This window comes from Miscanthus floridulus, chromosome 4 (genome assembly GCF_019320115.1).
Source record: "Miscanthus floridulus cultivar M001 chromosome 4, ASM1932011v1, whole genome shotgun sequence".
In the NCBI taxonomy this organism is placed as follows: Eukaryota; Viridiplantae; Streptophyta; class Magnoliopsida; order Poales; family Poaceae; genus Miscanthus; species Miscanthus floridulus.
Genome location: NC_089583.1, coordinates 89,932,912 through 89,953,389, shown reverse-complemented (window position 1 = coordinate 89,953,389; position 20,478 = coordinate 89,932,912). Strand labels below are relative to the sequence as shown.

The 20,478-nt window shown below is 45.3% G+C and overlaps 2 protein-coding genes and 1 pseudogene across 2 annotated transcripts; 2 read left to right on the top strand and 1 right to left on the bottom strand.

Moving 5' to 3' along the window:
- The first annotated feature begins 977 nt into the window (after window positions 1–977).
- On the top strand, window positions 978–2,982 carry LOC136548794 (uncharacterized; annotated as a pseudogene).
- A 429-nt stretch (window positions 2,983–3,411) lies between these two features.
- LOC136548793 (uncharacterized) lies at window positions 3,412–8,143 on the bottom strand. The gene is made up of 2 exons (XM_066540188.1): window positions 7,890–8,143; window positions 3,412–3,805 (listed from the first exon to the last, which is right to left on the bottom strand). The coding sequence occupies exons 1-2, from the start codon at window positions 8,141–8,143 to the stop codon at window positions 3,412–3,414; spliced, it is 648 nt and encodes a 215-aa protein (XP_066396285.1).
- A 1,123-nt stretch (window positions 8,144–9,266) lies between these two features.
- Window positions 9,267–12,456, top strand: LOC136552060 (protein MANNAN SYNTHESIS-RELATED 1-like). Its single transcript, XM_066543607.1, has 6 exons — window positions 9,267–9,476; window positions 10,455–10,602; window positions 10,695–10,762; window positions 10,883–10,968; window positions 11,152–11,734; window positions 12,031–12,456. The coding sequence occupies exons 1-6, from the start codon at window positions 9,372–9,374 to the stop codon at window positions 12,304–12,306; spliced, it is 1,266 nt and encodes a 421-aa protein (XP_066399704.1). The 5' UTR covers window positions 9,267–9,371; the 3' UTR covers window positions 12,307–12,456.
- The last annotated feature ends 8,022 nt before the right edge of the window (window positions 12,457–20,478 follow it).

The following is a 20,478-nucleotide window of genomic DNA, read 5'->3' as shown; positions in this document are numbered from 1 at the left end:
CTCAGCTTGGAAGGGACTTAGTAGATGATTGATCCGTCCTCTACCAGTCATCACTACATCACCATCGTTGTCCCTGATAACAAATCCCCAGCTTCCCGATCTCAAATCTTGAGATTGAATGTCAATTTTAGAAATTTCTCTTTAGAAACCAACCCACATCAAACCGTATTTTTTTCATACACGGGTTGGTTTTTTTCCTTCTGTGTTCTGTCTAATCCTCAATCGTCGACTCGCCGTACTGTATTGCCTACCTCTTCATCGGCGTGTTCTTATTGGCCTTGTTAGTTGTTACTGAAGCCTTAAAAATTGGAAGTGCTCGTGCAAGGAGGTGAATGAGATGCAGGCTGTTCACAATCTTGGGAGGATCAGATGGAGGCGGAGGCCCATGATCAGGCTGGGGAAGCGGAGCCTGTTCACAATCTGGGGGAGGATCAGATGTGGCACCTGGGCACCGTGGCGGCTCTAGCATGGCTTTTAATCCTTTTTGTTACTACTACTAGAACACTGCCACGCCACGGAGGCAGAAGCACAGCAGGTGGCCAGGTCTAGCTAGCCCCGTCGGTCCCTTTGCCGATGACGAGCACGCACCAGGTGTGCGCACCCCTTCTCTTCCCTTCCTGTGTGCGAAACCGCGCACCCCGAACCCTAACTCGAGCTATTTGTGTATCTGTATTTGGGTCTGTTCTAAGTACAAGTGTATACATGTAATATGCCTTGCCTACTAACTTCGATTTTCTTGCAAAAAAAATATCGGTGTCCATGTGTGCACACATGTACTTTACGGTTGGGTCTGCCCCCTGATTGTAGGCATATAAGGACTCAATTTATCTCATGGTCTTCTGGATCAATGTTTTACTGTGGCATGCCTTTGCAGTAATAGTGGTTGAATCTTAATTTGAGATTAGGTTTCAGAAAAACGAAATGATGGATTGAAACTTAAGGCACCTCGTTACATTATCTGTTAAGAGGCAGCAGCTTCCTGCAACAAAGATAATGGTAATGGTAAAGATGGATCAATTCCAATAAGAAATGAGTATCCGCGGCCGCCTGTCCCTTATTTTGAAGTTAATGAGGGATGCTATAGGAAAAAGCTCAAAGAGGTATGATAACTGTCCATCTGTGTGATATTCCACTCCCCTTTCTATTTTCTTAGCGCTGACTCTTGGCATTCTCTTTCAGCGCATGATCGAAAGGTCTGTTTCTATCGCCAAGTCCTTGGCAAATGACATAATCATCCCAGACCCTACTCCCCAGGTTTCTGTTGCCTTCATTAACAGAATTTGGTTTATGATTCGTTCCATTATATTAGTCATTTCATTTAATCATGTAATATTATAGGGTACTTAAGTCTACTGTATATTGTTGTCATATACTCATATATGAACCTTGACTAGGAACATGTTGATCACATGCCTGAACCATGATAGACTTTAGACCCCTTTATATTCTCTCTCTTCCCTTGTTGCATGTTGGGTTACATGGTTTTATCATTACTGTTATTGTCATATATGCACCTTGATAGATTTTACCTTGATGTGCTTTGTTATATAATATTGGATAACTGATGCCTTTCACCTTTTTCAACTGTTATGCATCCATCTAGTGGGTCAGGGATACCCTCCTTGACAACTATGACAAATTGGATCCCATCCTTAGGTGCTTCCTCCGATTGTTCGAGGACTTTTCAGGCAGGGGCATGTCATGGAATTTAAGCATCACCGCACAAATCTTAACCCTCATGGTCAGTTATAATGCTCCGCGATGTGCAAAAGCTGTATTGGAGGGCAAGGCACCTAAGCTCAATGGAATGCACGCCAATCCCAACTGGATAAACCCATGTGGATACTTCCCACTCCATGAAGCTGCTTTTGCGCCATGGCGCATCAGCCAATGTACGCTAAGTTGGGAATGATGTCATTGAGAACCTACTTCCGCTCCATGTTGCAATTGAGAATAATTGCGTGCATAAGTATCTGGAGGACAATCTTTCTCCCAGCGAGAGTCATCTGGATTATATCTACAAGCTTATCCATCTGCTGTGTCTACCTGAAATGGTTTGTTTCACTTCCCTTCCCTGTACGAAGTTCTTGTTCCGCATGACATAAAAAGTAACTGTGGTCATGCCATAGATCCCAGTATCCCACACAGCTGTTATATTGGATTAGTTATACTAAGGACTGAGCATCCTCTATCTCCACTTGTCAGAGAAATTAAAGTTTCCCCTTCTGAATCTTCTGTCTTAGTTCATGTGTTAGTGCGTGTTATTATAGTAAAAGGCAAGGAGTCTTCAATAAAATATACAAAACTGTTAACAGTAAATAACTTTATTTTCCTTGCCTCAGAGAATGTCCCTAAACCATATTTACTTTGATAGGAGGAAATTAAGTGATATATTTAAAGTTATTCAACACTACTTGCTTGCATACAAATGCTAAATGACACTTAGATTTTTGTTCCTTGTTGTTTTACAGAAGATATTCTTGTATACAACTAGACTGCTTGCTGATAAAACAAATAATCTACTTGATGAGCTCTGGAACTACCTTGAGGAGCAGATCCGTAGGGGGGCTGTTCCTCCAAGGTAAATGGCAGTAGTAAGAAAGATGGGTTTGACATTATCAATAAGCGTATACTGAGGCTTGCATTTGCCTTGAGATGGGGGAAAGGTTCAAATAGAATAGCACAGAAGCTTCTGAAGGAAAGGAGGACACTTATTGATTGCACAGGGTTGCTTGTTGATGTACTAATAATTCCCCATACCGGTGAACCTCTTTCTGCATATATTCAGGCACATTCAGAGGTACGCATTTTTGGTTATTGTAGCCTCAGTGCCTCAGATGCCTGTTGCTTAATATTTTAATATTTGTTGTATTTTACTATTGCTAGTGATGTTTATTTAAGGTATTCTTTTTACGGTGCATAACATTTCTTGATGTTTTGGATTCATATTCTCTCATGAAACGTTTCTATGATGAATCATAATCATTTTATAAGATTGTTTGACTGGTAAGCTGATTCTGATTCACAAAGTATTGATTTTTATTCATATAAATGAAAACATGCTTTATGCCGTGTTTGGAAGCCCAGTTTTTTTTTTGGCCTTAGCCACCTGTAAATTACAGGCCTGTAAATTTTTTCAACCCAAATCGAAATTTGTTGTTTGGATGACCAGTTAACACACTAATTTTACAGGTGGTTTGGACCAAAACCACCGGAAAATAAAAATCGTCTCCTGTGGCCCCAAAAAGAATACGACATCTATCGGGCGCGACCTCGCGAGTCCTCTTCTTGCTCGACTCGCCCGTTCGCTCGCTGGTGGTGGCAGCGGCGGCCGCGAGCTAGGGATGGCGAGAGCAGAGAGGTGAATCCCTCGAACGGCAGGCGAGCGAATCCATTGCGGCAGCGCTCAAATCAGCGAGCTAGCGATGGCATCGCGGGCGGTGGCAGCGGCGGCCGCGCGGCGTGGTTGCCACATCCGGCGTCCGCGCGCGGCGGAGGTGGCCACGGCGGCGCGGACGGGAAGGCAGCCCGCCTGGGGGCGCCGCGATGCCATCGCAGGTGGCGGCGGCGGCCGCCGCGCAGCGGGTTCGCCTGCGCCGGCTCCCGCAGACCCGCACGCGGCAGGGGCGAGGTGGGCATGGAGGATGAAGGGAGGTGAGGGGAGGAGGAGGCGGGCGCGGATGCGGGGGCGGTGGCCGGAGCCGGCGGCGGCGCGGAGGGAACGCCCTCTGCCAGTGCGTCGCCCTCGGTAGTGATTCGCTCGAGCGCAGTTTCTCTCCAAGGAAGAAAAAAAAACGGCCGCATTCTTGTGCACAAAAGTTTACGGGCTGTTAGGCTGTTATTAAAGCCGAGCGGGCCGGAGCTGTTTCGTTGGAGAGTTGATAAATTAGTTCAAGCGAACGTGCTCTATATTTATAAAATAATTATAGGTCTAAAACAATACTAGCCACCTAAATAGGGTTTTCAAAAATTCAGAACCTTTTGTGACTGAAGAAGAACTTAAATACAACACATTTTAACTCGTTGCACTTAATTCTTGGAAGAAGTACGCGAGCTGAGAATGGGAGTCGTGCGAAACCAGGTCCTGGCCGTTTCAAATGCTAATGTAGAAAAAAAGAAATCGTTCTGGTTCGGATTCGTAGGCTGGAAATATCGTTTGCCACCGACTCTCATGAGAAACAGATCCGTTTCAGGTATCTCTACCAAACAGGCACTTAGCCTGCAAACTCCGTATCCTGGGAGTTGGGAGTTCATGCCTCAATTTGTCTGTGAGCCCGAAGGACAGTTCAATTTAGTTCAACAAACACAAGTCATATGCAATATATGACCAACATTTTGTCGGAACTTCATTTTATATCATGTAGCCTGAAGAAATTGACAGCTTTCTCTTTGAGAAGCACGAAACAGATCAGGTGATTTTAATGCTTGTTCCATGCACTTTATAATTGAATGTATTTATAATAGCTGGGATCGAATAAATGAATCACTGTAAAGTTTAGCTTAATAAAATACAGAAGTGCGAGTCATTCATGACTTGTACCTTCGAAGAGTCTAGATTAATCTCCGGTTACCAAGCTTGTGGAAGCTAAGAGATTTTGCTTCAAGAAGCCAAGATAAATCAATCTAGATGTATCCGAGCATGCATGTTATGAGCTTTGTTACCATGGTTGGAAAATACCCATGATACTTACATGTAATTTTGCCTCTAATTTGAACTAGTAGGCTTTATGAGCGAAACCTCCGTATGCAATCCTTTATGTCTCAACTTCGATCTACATATATATATGCTTGCCAATTCATTATCATACAACTTAAATTCCATGACTAAGCTTCATAAAGGAGACCAGTAGATTTCCATCAAACCATGTCTCATTTGTAACATTTGACACATGCTTGTCATTTATGCATTTCGACATACAAACTTGGACTCAATTCTCATTTATATCATTTCAACATACTAAACATGTACTAAGTATCATGAATTTTTTTTGTCCCTTAATCGTGTTTTCATTCAATTCACCAAGACCACTTATTACAATATTTATGAATTTATGGATCTCCATACTGGTCATGTCAAACACATGGCGTAGAAATCTTAAGACCGCAAGTTGATTTATTTGAGGTAGAGGGAGTAAAAGCTGAGATTCCAAAAGAAACATAGGGATCAGGATTAAATGCTACTAGCTTCAATTGTGTTTTTTTTTGTGCTTATTTATCTTTGTCTTATAAGTCAAACTTCTTTAATTTTAAACAAGTTTAAAGAAAATACATCAATATATACAACACCAAATTAGTCACATTGATTAGGATGCTAACTAAGCAAAATGACTATTTTGTGATGTGACATTGTAATTAAAGAAGATATGAAGAAATTGTTTCTTAGATAAGAAACTTGCGTCTACACAGAAAATAAAATATAAAGAGATGTGGTAGATATATAATGAAGAAATAAGATATGTGATTGGATATAAATTTATTTTGCAGAAACTACCCATTAAAAATTTGTTTTTTATGTATAGTGTCTACATGATTTAAGAGATATAGAAACTAGATTTAGTTTTTAGTACTGGGACTGTCCTAAAAGACAACCAGATGATGTCATAAGGTATGTCTTCGACACTATTTGCGTTCAAAAAAATGACTTCAACGCTATTGTCAAAATGTAGTGACACGTAAATACAGCCAAGCTTGCCGTCATTGCATTTTTTTTTCCTTGTCTTCTTGCTAAACGTAATGTCACATGGAAAACAAAATCTCTTGGGACTTGCTTGTGAAAGTCAAAATCTCTTCAGGACTTGCTTGCGAAAGTCATCATCGTAACCAGGGTCACAACTACCCTTCGTCGCCAAATAAATATATCGATGAATATAGAAAATAATATTATATTTATATCTTCAAATAAAGTTTATTATGAAAGTATACTAATGGTCAATCTAATGACACTCATTATACATCACAAATATTAATATATTTTTTATATAAATTTGATCAAAACTTTCAAAAATTTGACTCCTCAATAAGCAAGATATGTATTTATTTTAGGATGGAGGGCTACTCCGTCGTGCAACTTGACAATCAATGGCACTTACTACATTTTGAATTGTGGAATCAGTTGTTTCATATCTAAATCTTAACCCAATGATGCTCGGATCTCTTGTGTTTTCTGAAGAGCGCAAACAACGTGTAAAATTCTGTTTGAAAGGTGAAAAAAACAGTAAACTTCCGTTAAGTGAACACAATAAACACGTCGATGGCCACATGTATCATATACTACTTTCCCGTTCACAAAAGAATACATTTTTTATTTTTTAATAAGTTAAACGATTTGAAGTTGGATTAAAGGTATATAAAAACACTAGAATTTATGATATAAAATAATATACCATTAAATTAATTATAAAATGTATTTTTCGTAGTAAATCTTTTCAGAGATATAAATATTAATAGTATTTACTATAAATTTAATCAAAGTTAAGCTAATTAGACTTACATAAACTTCGTAATTAGATATTTTTGTGTACTGATGGAGCAGTATATGCCACAGCCGTGTGACGTGTCTGGCTGACTGCCGCTGGCCGTCCGTGTCGCAAATTAATCACAATTTGTGTAATTAATTATTATTTAAGTTTATATTTAATACTCTATGCATGTGTCAAACATCTCATATGATAGAGACTAAAGTTTAGAAGAGGGAAACATACAAGGTTGGATAATTAGTTATTTTTTAGTCTATATTTAATACTCATTCAAACACCTCTTTCTAAACTTTAGTCCGTATCACATCAGCATGTTTGACTACATACATTGAATATTAAATATAGACTAAAAAATAATTAATTACATAGATTGTGATTAATTTGCGAGACGAATTTTTAAGTCTAATTAGTCCATGATTCGATAATATATGGTGCTACAGTACACACATGTGCTAATGATGAATTAATTAGGCTTAATAAATTCGTCTCGTGAATTACTGAGAAATTATATAATTTATTTTATTATTATTATCTAGACATTGTCGTATGACACCCAACCTGACACCCTAGACTTCAAACTTAGATTTAAACAAGGGTTATTTGATTCATGTCATTATAATTTTTGATGTTTAGAGAAACACCATTACTATTTATCTATTTTGAAGCATGCCATTACAATTCTTCGTTTCCTATAAAAATACCACCAAATACATACGGACACATCCTGGACCCAGCTGCAGGCGTTAAGCCTGGGCAAAATACCTGATACCCATTACCCGTACCCGAATTACCCGAACCCGAACCCGAGGTACCCGATCCCAAATTCGGATAGCGATTTTGATTACCCGAAATTAGTTTGGGTAATTCGGGTAATATCCCCCGGTACCCAAACTACTCGAACTACCCAAAGATTTGTTTTTGTCTTTGTATTTATCATGTGTTGTTAGCTGAACCATTTAACTTATCACTTTATTAGAATATAATTCTCTCTATTTGAATAAGTGACTGTAATATATTATTCTCTACAAATTGCTATTGAAAGCTGCTGAAATTATGTATAGATCGCTACTGAAATTTAGTGTAGTTTGTTGTTTTCTGTAAATTTGGGTATATCGGGTAATACCCGAACCCGAACCCGAATTATCGGGTACCCGAATTTGCGGGTAGTGTTTTTTCGGAGGTAATATCGGGTAGCAATTTTCATTACCCGAATTTTGCATTACCCGAATTACCCGACCCGAAAAAATCGGGTAACCAGAACGCCCAGGCTTAGCAGGCGTATACGAAGACGTATACTTCATCTCCTCCGTCACTGACACGCGGGCCCCGCATGTCATCATCTTCTTCCTCTCCTCTCTCTCTCCATCCCGACGCCACGGCGAGCGCTGCTGGCGGCGATGGCTGCAGGCTTACGAGCAAGCCGACGAGCCGCTGTCGTGACCTCGCGCCGCGGGCAAGCAGCCGGCGATGGGAGCGCCACAACCGAGCAGCAGGACGAGCCCGGTGCGGAGCTCACCGCCCGGGCGGCGCGTCGAGGACGCGGTCGGCGCGGAGCTCGCGGCCTGATCGACGTGCTGCGGCTCGCCCGCGTGCTGCTGCTGCTCGACGTCGATTGGAGCACTCGTCGTAGCCTTCGCCGCCAAGAACCAGTCCCCGACGCTGCTCATCGCCGACGAGCACATTTTCTTTCCTCAGCAGCCTCGCCAGCTCGCCGCGCGCCCGCACGCGACTGCCCGTGCTCGCCGGTCGGGCTGCGCCCACGACTTCGCGCTTGTGCTGGCCGCGTGCTGGCTAGATCTGGGGGCACCTCACGGGCCCAGGAGGGGGCCGTCATCCATCACCGTCCAGCGCACCGACGAAGGCGACCGGTGAAACAGAGGAGGCTGGGGTCCATGGCGTCGTGCACGCGTTCACGCGCATGCCAGTGATGGCAGAGGGGCCTGGGGCTCTATGTGGCTGCCCAACTGCTTGGCTCTGCGCTCGTCTTCCTCACCGACACCAGCGCGTGCCCGTGCCCGTGCACGCGCTGGGCCCAGTGTCGGCATGCTCCGAGGGCTGCTCATGGAGGCCGTGCTCACCTTCTCGCGGCCATGGCGGGCGGAGCTCCCGCACGGCCACGGCGGGGCAGAGCTCCAGGCGCACACGTTCGTCGTCGCCATGGCTGTCCGGGGCGAGGTTGACCACCATCTACGCGAGGCCGAGCTCCTTGGCGGTGTCTCCGTTGCTGCTCGGCGTGCTGCTGCTGCTGCTCGGCCGCGTGTTGCTGTTGCTCGTGGGCTGCCGGCGTGTTGCTGCTGCTGCTTGCCGTGGTCGTGGCCGCATCGGGATGGAGAGAGAGAGAGGAGGAAGAAGAAGATGACATGTGGGGCCCACGTGTCAGTGACAGGGGTGATGAAGTATACGTCTTCGTATACGCCTGCAGCTGAGCCTAGGCTGTGTCCAAATATATTCAGTGGCATTTTTATAAAAAACAAAGAATTATAATGACTTATTTTAAAATAGACGAATAATAATTATGTTTGTTCTAACATCGAAAATTATAATGGCACGACTTACATAACCCTTTAAACAAGCTCCCTCACCCGGCCACCCCGCCGCTGCCACGTCTGTCGGGACGCCGGGATACCCGGGGGCGCCACCAACCAACCGAGGAACCCAAAGCCAGCTCGCGGCCGCGAGTACAAGAGGCAGTGGTGCGGCGAACCGGCACCCCCGCGTGCGGAGCGTGCTTGCCTCGCACTGTCACAGTCGCGCCCTCCTGTTTCATCTGTCGGTGGTCACTCCGCTTCATTTGTCATCTCCCCCAGTGCAGTCCCCCCGTCCCCCTGTTTCCGCCCCCCACTCTCTCCAGTCTCCTTCTCGCGTCGTCAGTCGGTTTGGGGCAGGGCCGAATCAATGGCGGTCGACCCGCGGCAGGTGGTGGCGGGCTTCCTCACCCTCTCCATGTTCGTCATGCTCGGCAACATGATCAAGCACGACCACTTCTCCCCCGTCACCGAGGTTTATTTCCTCCCTTCCCCTCTCTCGCTTTCCTTTCCTGGGAATGGTGGTGGGCTGGTGGCCGCTCGTTGGTTCTTGATTTTTGGTGGCGTGTAGCAAATCTGTGTGCTCTGAGGATCAGTCACTCGTTTTGACGAATCCGTGTTGTTTGAGCGACGGGGTTCAGATGGGGGGATTGATTCCGTTGTTGGTCTGTGTTTGCCCTGCCTGGTCTGCGCAGAGTGTAGTGTGTGATTAGTGTTTCCATTTCAGTCCAGTTCTTGCCAGTTGCCAGATCTCAAGCGATTTCGGGATCCAATGCTGAAGGCTGATCTTTCACTGGTGTGTGGCCTTGACTTTTGGTTTCGGGGCTTAGCTAGGGTTTATATTATTCAATTCCAGCCCATAAGCACGTTGCCCCAAGGCTATATTAGGTAGGTGGTCAAAGCAATCAGAAGCTCGGTATCTGTAAACTATACATTATTATGAGCTTCCCCAGAAAAAGGCCTGGTGGTGGCCCGCATCCTTGAGAAGAAAACATCAACCAGGGGATATCATAAAGCAAAAGGGACAGTCACTATTAAATTTCTTTATTGCAAACAGTCACTATCATCAAGCACATCTTAAAATTTGAGGTAGCTCCCAGTCTCTCCATCAGAAGAACAAACAAACTGGTATCCTGAACGAACCGTCTGCATCTTGTATGTTAAACCACTGAATTATTAAGCAGTCTTGGAAAGGATCTAGATTATTGCAAAGTTTTATTTTTTCAACTGATTCAGGCATGCCATAGAAGGGCGGGCCTGGTATAAGCGGTAGAGTCTTACCGCCTGTGACCGGAAGGTCCCGGGTTCGAGTCACGGTCTCCTCGCATTGCACAGGCGAGGGTAAGGCTTGCCACTAACATCCTTCCCCAGACCCCGCTAGAGCGGGAGCTCTCTGCACTAGGTACACCCTTTTTTTATTCAGGCTTGCCATAACCAAAATCCATGTTTGCAGGAGCTGGGCTTGGAGGCAACAGGTTCAGAGTCGAACACAGTGAAGCTTGACAACAATGCTGAAATGAACAGCGTCGATACGGCTGGAGTGGAGGACCTGATGGATGTTATCGAGGAAGTTAAACCTTGCTGGACTAAACCAAGTCCAAGTAAGTAATTCCACATTTTTAAACTTTACAAGTTCTTCAGATCTGAACTTTTACATGAACAATGCGGTTACTGATGCTACTGATTACTGCAGAAAATCAGCCATCTAATGGTTTTGTTACATTCTCCTTGACTTTGGGCCCTGAATATCACATCTCACAGGTGAGCCTGTAACTCTGAACTTTTTGGCATAATTGATTGTGTAAGCAAAAAACAAGCTACACATCTGGATATTCTATTTGACTGAATCCTTGGAACACCATTTCCCAATTTTATCTGCAGATCACAGATGCTGTGGTTGTTGCAAGGTATCTAGGTGCAACACTTGTACTCCCAGACATCAGAGGAAATGAATTAGGAAATAAGCGGTATGCTTCTTTGACAAGAAGACAATTTTCAATTTCCTTAAGATGAACCCTGATGTGAATACATAAATGATGCAAATTCTTGTCCATAGAGTATGAACCTTTAACTTCTAGGAATTCAAAATTGTTTTCACAACTGTCACAATTCTTGTTCATCTCAACTAATGACATAAGTTTTGTTTACAGAAAATTCCAAGACATGTACAATGTGGATAAATTCGTGAGGAGCCTGGATGGTGTTGTTGAAGTAATAGATGAAATACCTGATGAAGTGAGTGCTAAGAAGCCAGCAGTTATCAGAGTACCAAACCGTGTGACTGAAAGCTTCATCACGGACACCATCCAGCCCATCTTCCAAAAAAACAAGCACTTAAGACTAGCGGTCATTTTCTCTTCAGTAAGTTTAAGGCCAAAGGAGACCAATAACAAGGACTTGGATGCAACTGCTTGCCTTGCTATGTTCAGTGGCCTCGAACTGAAGCATGAATATTCTGAAGTGGTCAGAAAAATGTTAGATAGGCTTCAAGAATTAAGCAAGAAATCAGATGGGAAGGTCTTGGCAATTGATTTGCGGACCGACTTGCTGGAAAAGAAGAGTTGCAAGACAACCAGAGGCGCTCGAAGAAAAGGCTGCTATAACCCTGAAGAGGTTCTGGCTTTCCTCCGGAATGTTGGCTTCTCTGCTAATACAACCATCTACTTGACAGAGACGTGGTGGCACAAAGGCCTGAATGATCTGAAGGAAGAATTTCCAAACACTTATACCAAGGCAAGGAACTTACTACGCATCTAATGGGTGTCAATTATATTCTGTTTTGTCCAAGCATTTCTTCCTAAATGCTAAACATTGAAAGATAATCTCATGTTGCCTTGCCATGGTATAAAAGCTGTCAATAGTATTATGTCTTATGCGAACTGATATAAAAAGCTAGTCTTATATTGCATAGGAAAACAAACATAGAGCTCAGGGGATACACCCAGTTTGTGCATCGCCTTTTTTTGGACTTCATGTACACAGTCATGCTTTTTAGGTAAATTAAGTGGTACACTTTTGTGTTTCTGCAGGATGACATTATGCCAGCTGAGAACAAAGGTGAATTCCTGAAATCCAGCAATGCAGACCTAGCAAGGGCTCTGGACCTTGAGATCTGCTCACAGAGCGACATGTTCATCCCTGCTGTCGCTGGCCTGTTCTATGGGCATGTCACAGGTAAGAGGATCGCCTCTGGCCGTACCCAGATCATTGTGCCTTCTCAGTCCAGCACCTTAACCCATGCTTCAGACTTCATCTCCACCTACATCTCCAATAAGAACCACCTTGCCTACTCATGCTACTGCTAGTATGCTTTTGTACTGCCATTAATAAGATCAGTTGAAGTGAGCCGCAGGGCAGTGCTCTGGGTGCATATACAAGTACCTCGTTAACATGATGTTGTACACTAGTTAATGTTTTGTGTTTGAGGAATATTAGCATATGTTGTGTGTTGGTTACTTGTTTGTTCTTGGACATTAAACTTGGAACAACAGCAAGGAGCATAAACTGCTTGTATGCTGTAAAATGAACGTGAGGTTAGACGTGTGAAAAGAGTTTGCTTCATGCACCTTGTTGCGCTCGTCATCTTCTGTCTGCTCACCAGTTGATGTAGTAATTGCTCTGGAATTCTCCATGGGAACTGTGTATAAGTGTGCGTGAGCTTTTGCGATTCTGCTGTGATATTGCGAATTGCCATCCAACATTGTAGATGGCGAAATTTCGGGCGGGGCTTCATGATTTAGGGCCTGCTTGGCAGAGCTTTTGAGCTGAATCGAAGCTCTGTCAAACTGTTCTTTTCACAGAGAAGTGATTTTCTTAAATGAAGTGATTCTGTAATCATTTTGTGAAGTGATTTTCTGACAATGAACTGGGAGGCTAGGTGCTGACGCTCAGAATTACTTTTTACTTAGAATTTATCCTATAGATTCATAAATAATCATTTATCTTGCTCGCAAAATAAATAATCACTTCTCACTTCCCACCGAGTCCAAAGGAGACTTTTAGAGGCACCGGTGCATGAAGTCCTAAACCAAGCTAATAATATGAAGAGAGGCAGAGGAAGATCAAAATTGACATGAGGTGGCAATAAAAAGATATTTGAAAGTTTAAGATATACTTAGAGATTTATGTTTGAATATGAGTACTTGGAAAACAGTTATTGAAGTGCCTGAACCGTGACTTGGGACTCTGGGTGGGTTTTAACTCTAGCTTACCTTAATTTGCTTGGGACTGAAAAACTATGTTGTTGTGATCGTCGTCGGCTCACTTCCCACCGAGAATCAGGACTATATCAAACAGTCTCTAATGCAATCAGCAGTGCTCATCACCTTCTGTCAGCTCGCCAGTTGCAGAATTTGCTCAGCTTTGTTGGTGTCCCTGTCCCAAACAAGGTTATCTCGTCCGATTTCGATCGCATGGTGCTGAGATCGTTGCCTGGCTAGCGAGGTACAGTGTCTGCCAGGGCATGTTCAAACTTTCCCTGTGTTTTGTGGATGAGCGAGGCGCGTTGAGCAAATGAGTAGCCAATCGCGGCGGCTCCCCAGTCCTAGAGTCGTCGTGGCATGGGCGTTGGGCCCCGGGAGAAAGACGCTGCGATTGCCTGCTTGCTCCCGGTAGAAATTATAGGATCCACTGGCCATAGATTTAGCATACATATTGATATTTAGAATAAATAGCAAGTTCTAAAACATAAACTAGTGCGAGATTTGGAGATAGAGGAAGAGAGGTTTGGAGATGCAAACCGTCGGGCTAGGAGAAAGAGGAGGAAGCCATGCCGTCGGTACAGTGTCCCGGCGGCGGTGTCGAACGGCGCGGTAGAAGCGCCCCCTCTCTAGACCGGCTAGGGTTAGAAGTGTAGGTGGGGTTTCTGGCTTCGATTCCACGATGACTGACCAAGAATCCGAGTAGTTGTCCTGAAGGAACTCCGAATACACACTTGTTTGGGTTCAATTTCCACCTCCACCTTTTTAGGTTTTCGAAGGTTTGCTTTAAGTTTTCAATTAGTGTGTCCGGGTTCTTTGTTTTTACTACTACGTCATCCACATATGCCTCTATGTTTTCGTCGATCTGATCACCAAGGCACATTTGGATAGCTCTTTGGTATGTGGCACCAACATTCTTGAGTTGGTGATATCCTGAATAACAATCGAGAAAGGATAATAGGGCAGATCCTGCTGTTGAATCAACTATCTGATCAATGTGTGCTAGCCCGAATGGATCTTTCGGGCAGTGTTTGTTGAGATCTGTGTAGTCGACGCACATGCGCCACTCGTCTGTATTCTTTTTTTTACTAGAACTGGGTTCGTTAGCCAATCTAGATGAAGGATTTCTCTGATGAATCCGGCTACCATTAGCTTTGTGATTTCTTTTTAAATTGCTGCCTTCTTATCGGGTGAGAATCATCGTAGTCGTTGCTTCATAGGCTTGGAGCCTTCATTGATATCGATTCTGTGCTCAGCCAACTCTCTTGGGATACCTGGTATGTCGGCAGGCTTCCAAGCGAAGATATCTTTGTTGTCCCAAAGAAAGTTGGTGAGCGCGAGTTCCTATTTTACCGAGAGGTGGGCGCCGATGGTTGCCGTCTTGGAGGGATCACCGGTGCCTAGGTCGATTTGCTTGACGTCGGCTTCTTTTGGTGGTGCGAGGATGCTGGGTTTTTTAGCCGGTATCTCTAGTTCTTCTGGGCTTATTTTTATGGCAATAGTGGCTATTTCTTTTCTATCATTGGTGGTTTGTGCTTTGGCTGCAATTTGAATTATCTGAACATCGCAGTCAAAAGCGTGCTTCAAATCACTTCGAAGAGAAAGGACACCATTAGGCCCTGGCATCTTAAGCAATAGGTACGGGTAATGCGGTATCGCCATGAATTTTGCTAGTGCTGGGCGCCCGAGGATTGCGTGATATGATGAATCGAAGTCTGCAACTTCAAACTTGATGAACTCTGTTCGGTAGTTTGAGGGAGTTCCAAAAGTAACCGGTAGAGTAATTTGTCCAAGTGGCATGGCTGCCTTGCTGGGTACTATCCCATAAAAAGGGTGCTCGTTGGTGTAATCATCCCGGCAAGTTGTAGTCCCATCTTCCTTAGCGTTTCTAAAAAAATTATGTTGAGTCCGGCTCCCCCCATCGATTAGTACTTTTGTGACAGTCATACCGACGATAGTTGAATCTAGAACCAGTGGGTAATGGTCTACGTTTTCTACGCTAGTCCATTGGTCTTCTCTTGAAAACTGGATTGGATACTGTGACCAATTGAGATATCTTGGAGTAGCCGGTTCTGCTGCCATGATGGTTCATAGAGCTAGCTTTTCTTGATGTTTGCTTCTGGAATCTGGGGCCCCTGCAAAGATCACTACTACTATCCCCCTGGATTTTTGGAATCCCTTGTCTTCGTGGTTGTCTTCATATTTTTTTTGATTGTCTTCTTTAGTGTTTAGCTTATTATCTTTTCTTGTGTATCGATCGTTGAAGGTGTAGCAATTTCCGATGATGTGATTTCCTTTAGGGTGCTAGATGCAATGCATGTTTTCAATTTTGTCATACCTTCTGGGTTTGGAAAACTTCCTTGATTTGTTAGCCACCGCTACAGTGTTGTCTGGCCCATGTTTTCTTTCCTGATGTCTGATGTTTCGATGATTTCGCTTGTCCGGGTTGTCTTGATTGTTTCTATCCGGGAACCTTTCTCGTGTCTTCTCCTCTATAGTAATCATCTTTTTTACTGTGCGTCTGAATTCTTCATTGTTTCTCGGGTTTTCTTTGCAGGAGTCTTGAAATTGCCACCTAGCCATAATTCCGTGAGAGAAAGCTTCGATTACTTCTTGTTCGGTGATGTCATATACTTGAGCATGTAGTTTGCCAAATCGTCGATAGTAATTTCTGAGACTTTCGCCTTCTTTCTACTTGAGTCCTTTTAATTCTGCGTGGGTGATGGGGTGTGTAATGATACCTGCGAAACTTTCATAGAAAACTCTTTGCAAGTCCTCCCAATTTTTGATTGACCCTGAATTTAATTTATCGAACCATTGGAGGGGCATGGTTTCTAAGGCCATGGGAAAAAATAAGGCCTTGATATTGTCGTCTCCTCTGGCTAGTTCAATCGACTGCGAGTAAATCCTAAGCCACTACCTTGGTTCGGTCTTACCATCATATTTAGAGTGGTTGGATGGCTTGAACTTATGAGGTAGTCATATTGAAGCAAGTCTATTTGCAAAACAGGGGAATCTATCGTGCGTTCTGGCTTCTGTGTATTCTGATTCAGCACCTCCTAGCCAACTGTTGTCTTGGTGAGAGTAGTTCTGCGGGGCTGTCTGAATAGGTACTTTACTTCTGGTCTTTCTTGGTTGTTCGACTTGGTAGTTTTGACTATGGTCCCTTCTACTTTCTCTGTTGTGACTTTCACTTGGTCTAAGTCTCTCGAAAGTAGACTTCCTTTGATTTTGATCTTCCTATCTACGTTGACCTGACAGGTAGTCTTGAGCGGGTCTCTCTGTCGTGTACCCTTAGGGCTGTTGACCGGAGAAGGCCCTGGAGCTGTTCCTGTTTTTCACTGGGAAGAGATGTCGCTCCGAGTTCTTCTAGTGCTTCTCGGATCCTATTAGAGGGTGTATTCGCCACGCGTCTTTCTTCGACTTCTTGTTCTGATTTTCTTCTATTGTACTTGGCCAGATCTAACTCATATTTAACCCAAGCTTCCTTGCGCTGCCTAGCACGACGTTGGCGTCCTTGTTTCAATTTGTTTCTTCTTTCTCTGGCTTGCTTCTGATTCTCGGTCTCACCATCATGCCCCTGGATAAAGGGTGATATGTTGGACTCAGATTCATCCGATGACTTGATGTCGGGTGCTTCTAGGGGACCAATGGTGATCGAGGACGGTGAACCATGAATACTTCTCGTGCGTGAATTGTTCTGTTATCGGCGTTGGTTTCCATACTATCGAAGTCGTTGATAACTTTAGTACAGGCTTCAAGGTCGTAGATCAAGTCTCCTTCTTGGTAGGGTAGAATTGTTGTTGTCATCGTGCAGACTAGTCGGGTACCGCTATCCTTAGGAACATAACCTGGCTAGTGGACGATGCAGTCTTGAGATGTTATAGTTAATACAAGACCTTCCTAAGCTACTTTCAGTGGCATTCTAAGCACCGGATCGAGGGATCCTTCGGGCCGTGCCTGATAAGATTTTGCCATGTTGTGGAGTCCGAACGAAAAAGGACCTGACTTCTTGAAAGGACTCTGAGTGTATTCCGAGTTGAATTCTTGATAGACCGAGGCCGCATTCTAGAACCCTGTCGGAAAAGAACTTGGTTTCTCGAAAGAACTCGGGTAAGACTCCATCTCGGATGCGGAGCCTGAGTTTGAGTCGGATGCGCAAAGCCACAAAATCTGAGTTGGATCAGACATCACGAGCTGTGCGAATCTTCCGGCGAGTTGATCTGTCGTAGTCGCCGAAATAGAAAGGTCTTCATGGTGATCCGAATGTTCGAGGAGACAGCTTTAGAGCTTGCCATCGTCGCCTACCTCGTAGATCCATGAACCGAAGATGAAGGTTGATCCCGTCGAGAAGATCATGTTGTCGAGCTCTCGGATGCAAATTCACCGAAAGCCCCTACCTGGCGCGCCAGCTGTCGATGTTTCATCACCGATAGCCTGCCACCGGGGGTACCCAGGGTAGTTTGTTCGAGCTTCAGCGTATGCAAAACTCGATGGTAAACGCAAGAGACAGTCGATTTATCCTGGTTCGGGCCCTCGACCGTGATCGAGTAATAGCCCTACGTCCAGTCGGTGTTAGCCTTTATGTTGGATTGATTGTAAAGTGTTGCGTTCTGTTATCTCCGTCCAGGAACTCCGCCCTCCTTTATATAGTCAGGAGGCTAGAGTCCTAGTCGGTTTACAATGAGGTTCCTAGTAGGATTACAGAATAATACTACTACTAAGATTATAGGGAAAGAAGTCCTAGTTAGACTAGATCTTCTCCCTTCCTTATGGGGTATCCCGTGGGTCCCGTATCGACAGTGATACACTTGGTGGTTGGCACATTTGAGCAAGGGTGAAGAAGTTAGAGGTGAAAAGGAGTTAGTCTCACTGGTCACAAGGTGACCGGACTCTGGTCCTAGAGGAACCGGCATGTCCGATCAGTTGTAACAGCGAAGACGTTGGCGTCGATCAAATGACCAGACGCTGGGTCTTGGACTGACCGGATGCTGAGGTCTAGGGTCTGGTCCTATTGTCGAGCAGCGTAGAGACATGTCTCTGTGTGACTGGACGCCTGTAGGGTCTAGTCAAGCATGACCGGACACGTCCGGTCGAAGAAATCCATTTCTAGAAGCTTACTGGAAATGACCGGACGCTGGAGGTTCAGCGTTCGGTCACTTTGTGCGCTGCGTCCGGTCAACTGATGACCGTTGAAAACTGACGAACAGTATTTGAAGCAGGGGACACATGGCATGTATCACGTGATCGGACGCTGAGGACCAGCGTCCGGTCGATCGGACCGGAGCATCCGGTCAACCCACGTTGTGTCTAGTGAAGGGGTACAACGGCTCTATTTCATAGGGGCTTCTATTTAAGCCCCATGGCCAGTTGAGGCTCACACCCTTTGGCAATTTTCATTGACATAGCAACCTTGTGAGCTTAGCCAAAGCCCTCCCACTCATCTCCATCATTGATTTATCATCTTTGTGAGATTGGGAGTGAATCCAAGTGCATTGCTTGAGTGATTGCATCTAGAGACACTTGGTGTTCATGTTTCGCTGTGGATTTCACTTGTTACTCTTGGTGGTTGTCGTCATCTAGACGGCTTGGAGTAGCGAGGATCGTCGAGTGGAGGGTGGTGATTGTCTCCAGCTCCGATCATGGTGATTGTGAGGGGTTCTTGACCTTTCCCGATGGAGAGCCAGAAGATACTCTAGTGAATTGCTCGTGGCTTGTATGATCCTCATCTTGTGTTGGTTGTGCGGCACCCTATTGAGGGTTTGGCGTGTGAACCTCCAAGTGAGTGAATCACCACAACGAGGACTAGCTTGCCGGCAAGCAAGTGAATCTCGATAAAAATCATTGTGTTCATCATTGATTCTGAGGTGATTGGTCTTCATTGTTATTCATCCTTGTGATTGATTGGTTACTTCATCTACACAGCGGTATAACCTTCTTGATCACTCTCTTTACATTACCGCAAACTAGTTGTCAAGTTCTTTAGTGTAGCTAGTTGTGAGAGCTGCTTGCTTGATTAGTGTGGCTCTTTAGTTAGCCTTTGAGAGCATACTAATATAGGGTAGTGTCATAGCTATTGTGTGAATAGATACTATCTAAACTAGAATTGTGGTAGATGACTTGCATTTTGAGTAAGCTAGCGCAACACTTGGTTCGCCTTATAATTGTCTAACCATTTTGTTAAGTGCTGTTGTAGACATTTTTATTAGGCTATTCACCCTCCCTCTAGCTATTAGGACCTTTCACTTCGTTGATAACCAGAGGAGCTGTGGTGCTAAGATTGCAGTGTTCGATCGTTCAATCTGAAGCCGGATCGGTGTGTCATTCTCTGCCACAACGATAGTTACCTCTACTTGATGGAAGATCAGGATCCCTGTCCCCATTAGCCCAGACACAGACAGTGTCCTAGTCGGCTGCACGAGACCGGCCCAGACGAGTGGGCATGGCCCAAGCGGTGCGGACGGCCTAGGCACGACACGAAGTAGGTCGCGGTCATAGAGGCATAGGGTGAGCGGCCCAACAGGCCGGCCCACGCGGCGTGGCCTAGTCTCGGCATGCGTTTTTGTAGAAAAGACCCCTTGTTTTTAACTAATCAACCTACGATCTAGCTCACTATTCAAACGAGTCACGTATTTCACAATACGAACCCTATGTATTTCTATTCACCTTCTTACCCATCTCTTCACCTTCCACGAATAGAGCACAGGGCAGAGGCGCTCCGACCGGCGACCAATCCCGGCCGAGAAGGCACGGTGACGACAGAAGTTGCACGGGAACCCACCGCGTGAGCTGCACGGGGACCCACAAGGCATCAGGCTGGTCGTGGCAAGCCCCAAGCCAGCCCCCCGGTAGCCCACCCGCGTGAGTCGTGGTGGCAGCACGCCGACAGCGGCGGCGCCAACCAGGCGAGCGGCTGCGGCTCCGGCGACGCAGTGGGACTATGCGGCAACTAGCAAGGGCAGGCCCGTTTGGCACCAGGCGGACCTGGCGCCCCCCCGACTGGGCGATGCCGGGAAGACGGACGACCACTGGGCGGCGGTGGAAATGGCTATGGTGGCTCTGGCGTAGACGGTGCGGGAAGGTCGGCAAGGTGTTGCAGGCACACGGGGAGGAGGGCGTGACAACATAGGTCCAGGCGAGCGGCCGAGGGCACGCACGCGCATCGCGAGCAAGGGAAAAGGGCCGGCGACAACGGCGTGACCACGGGCGCCTCTAGGTGGCTACGAGGCACGGCGGGAGCCGCGGTGCGAGGAGGAGCGAGGCGAGGCGGAGCCATGG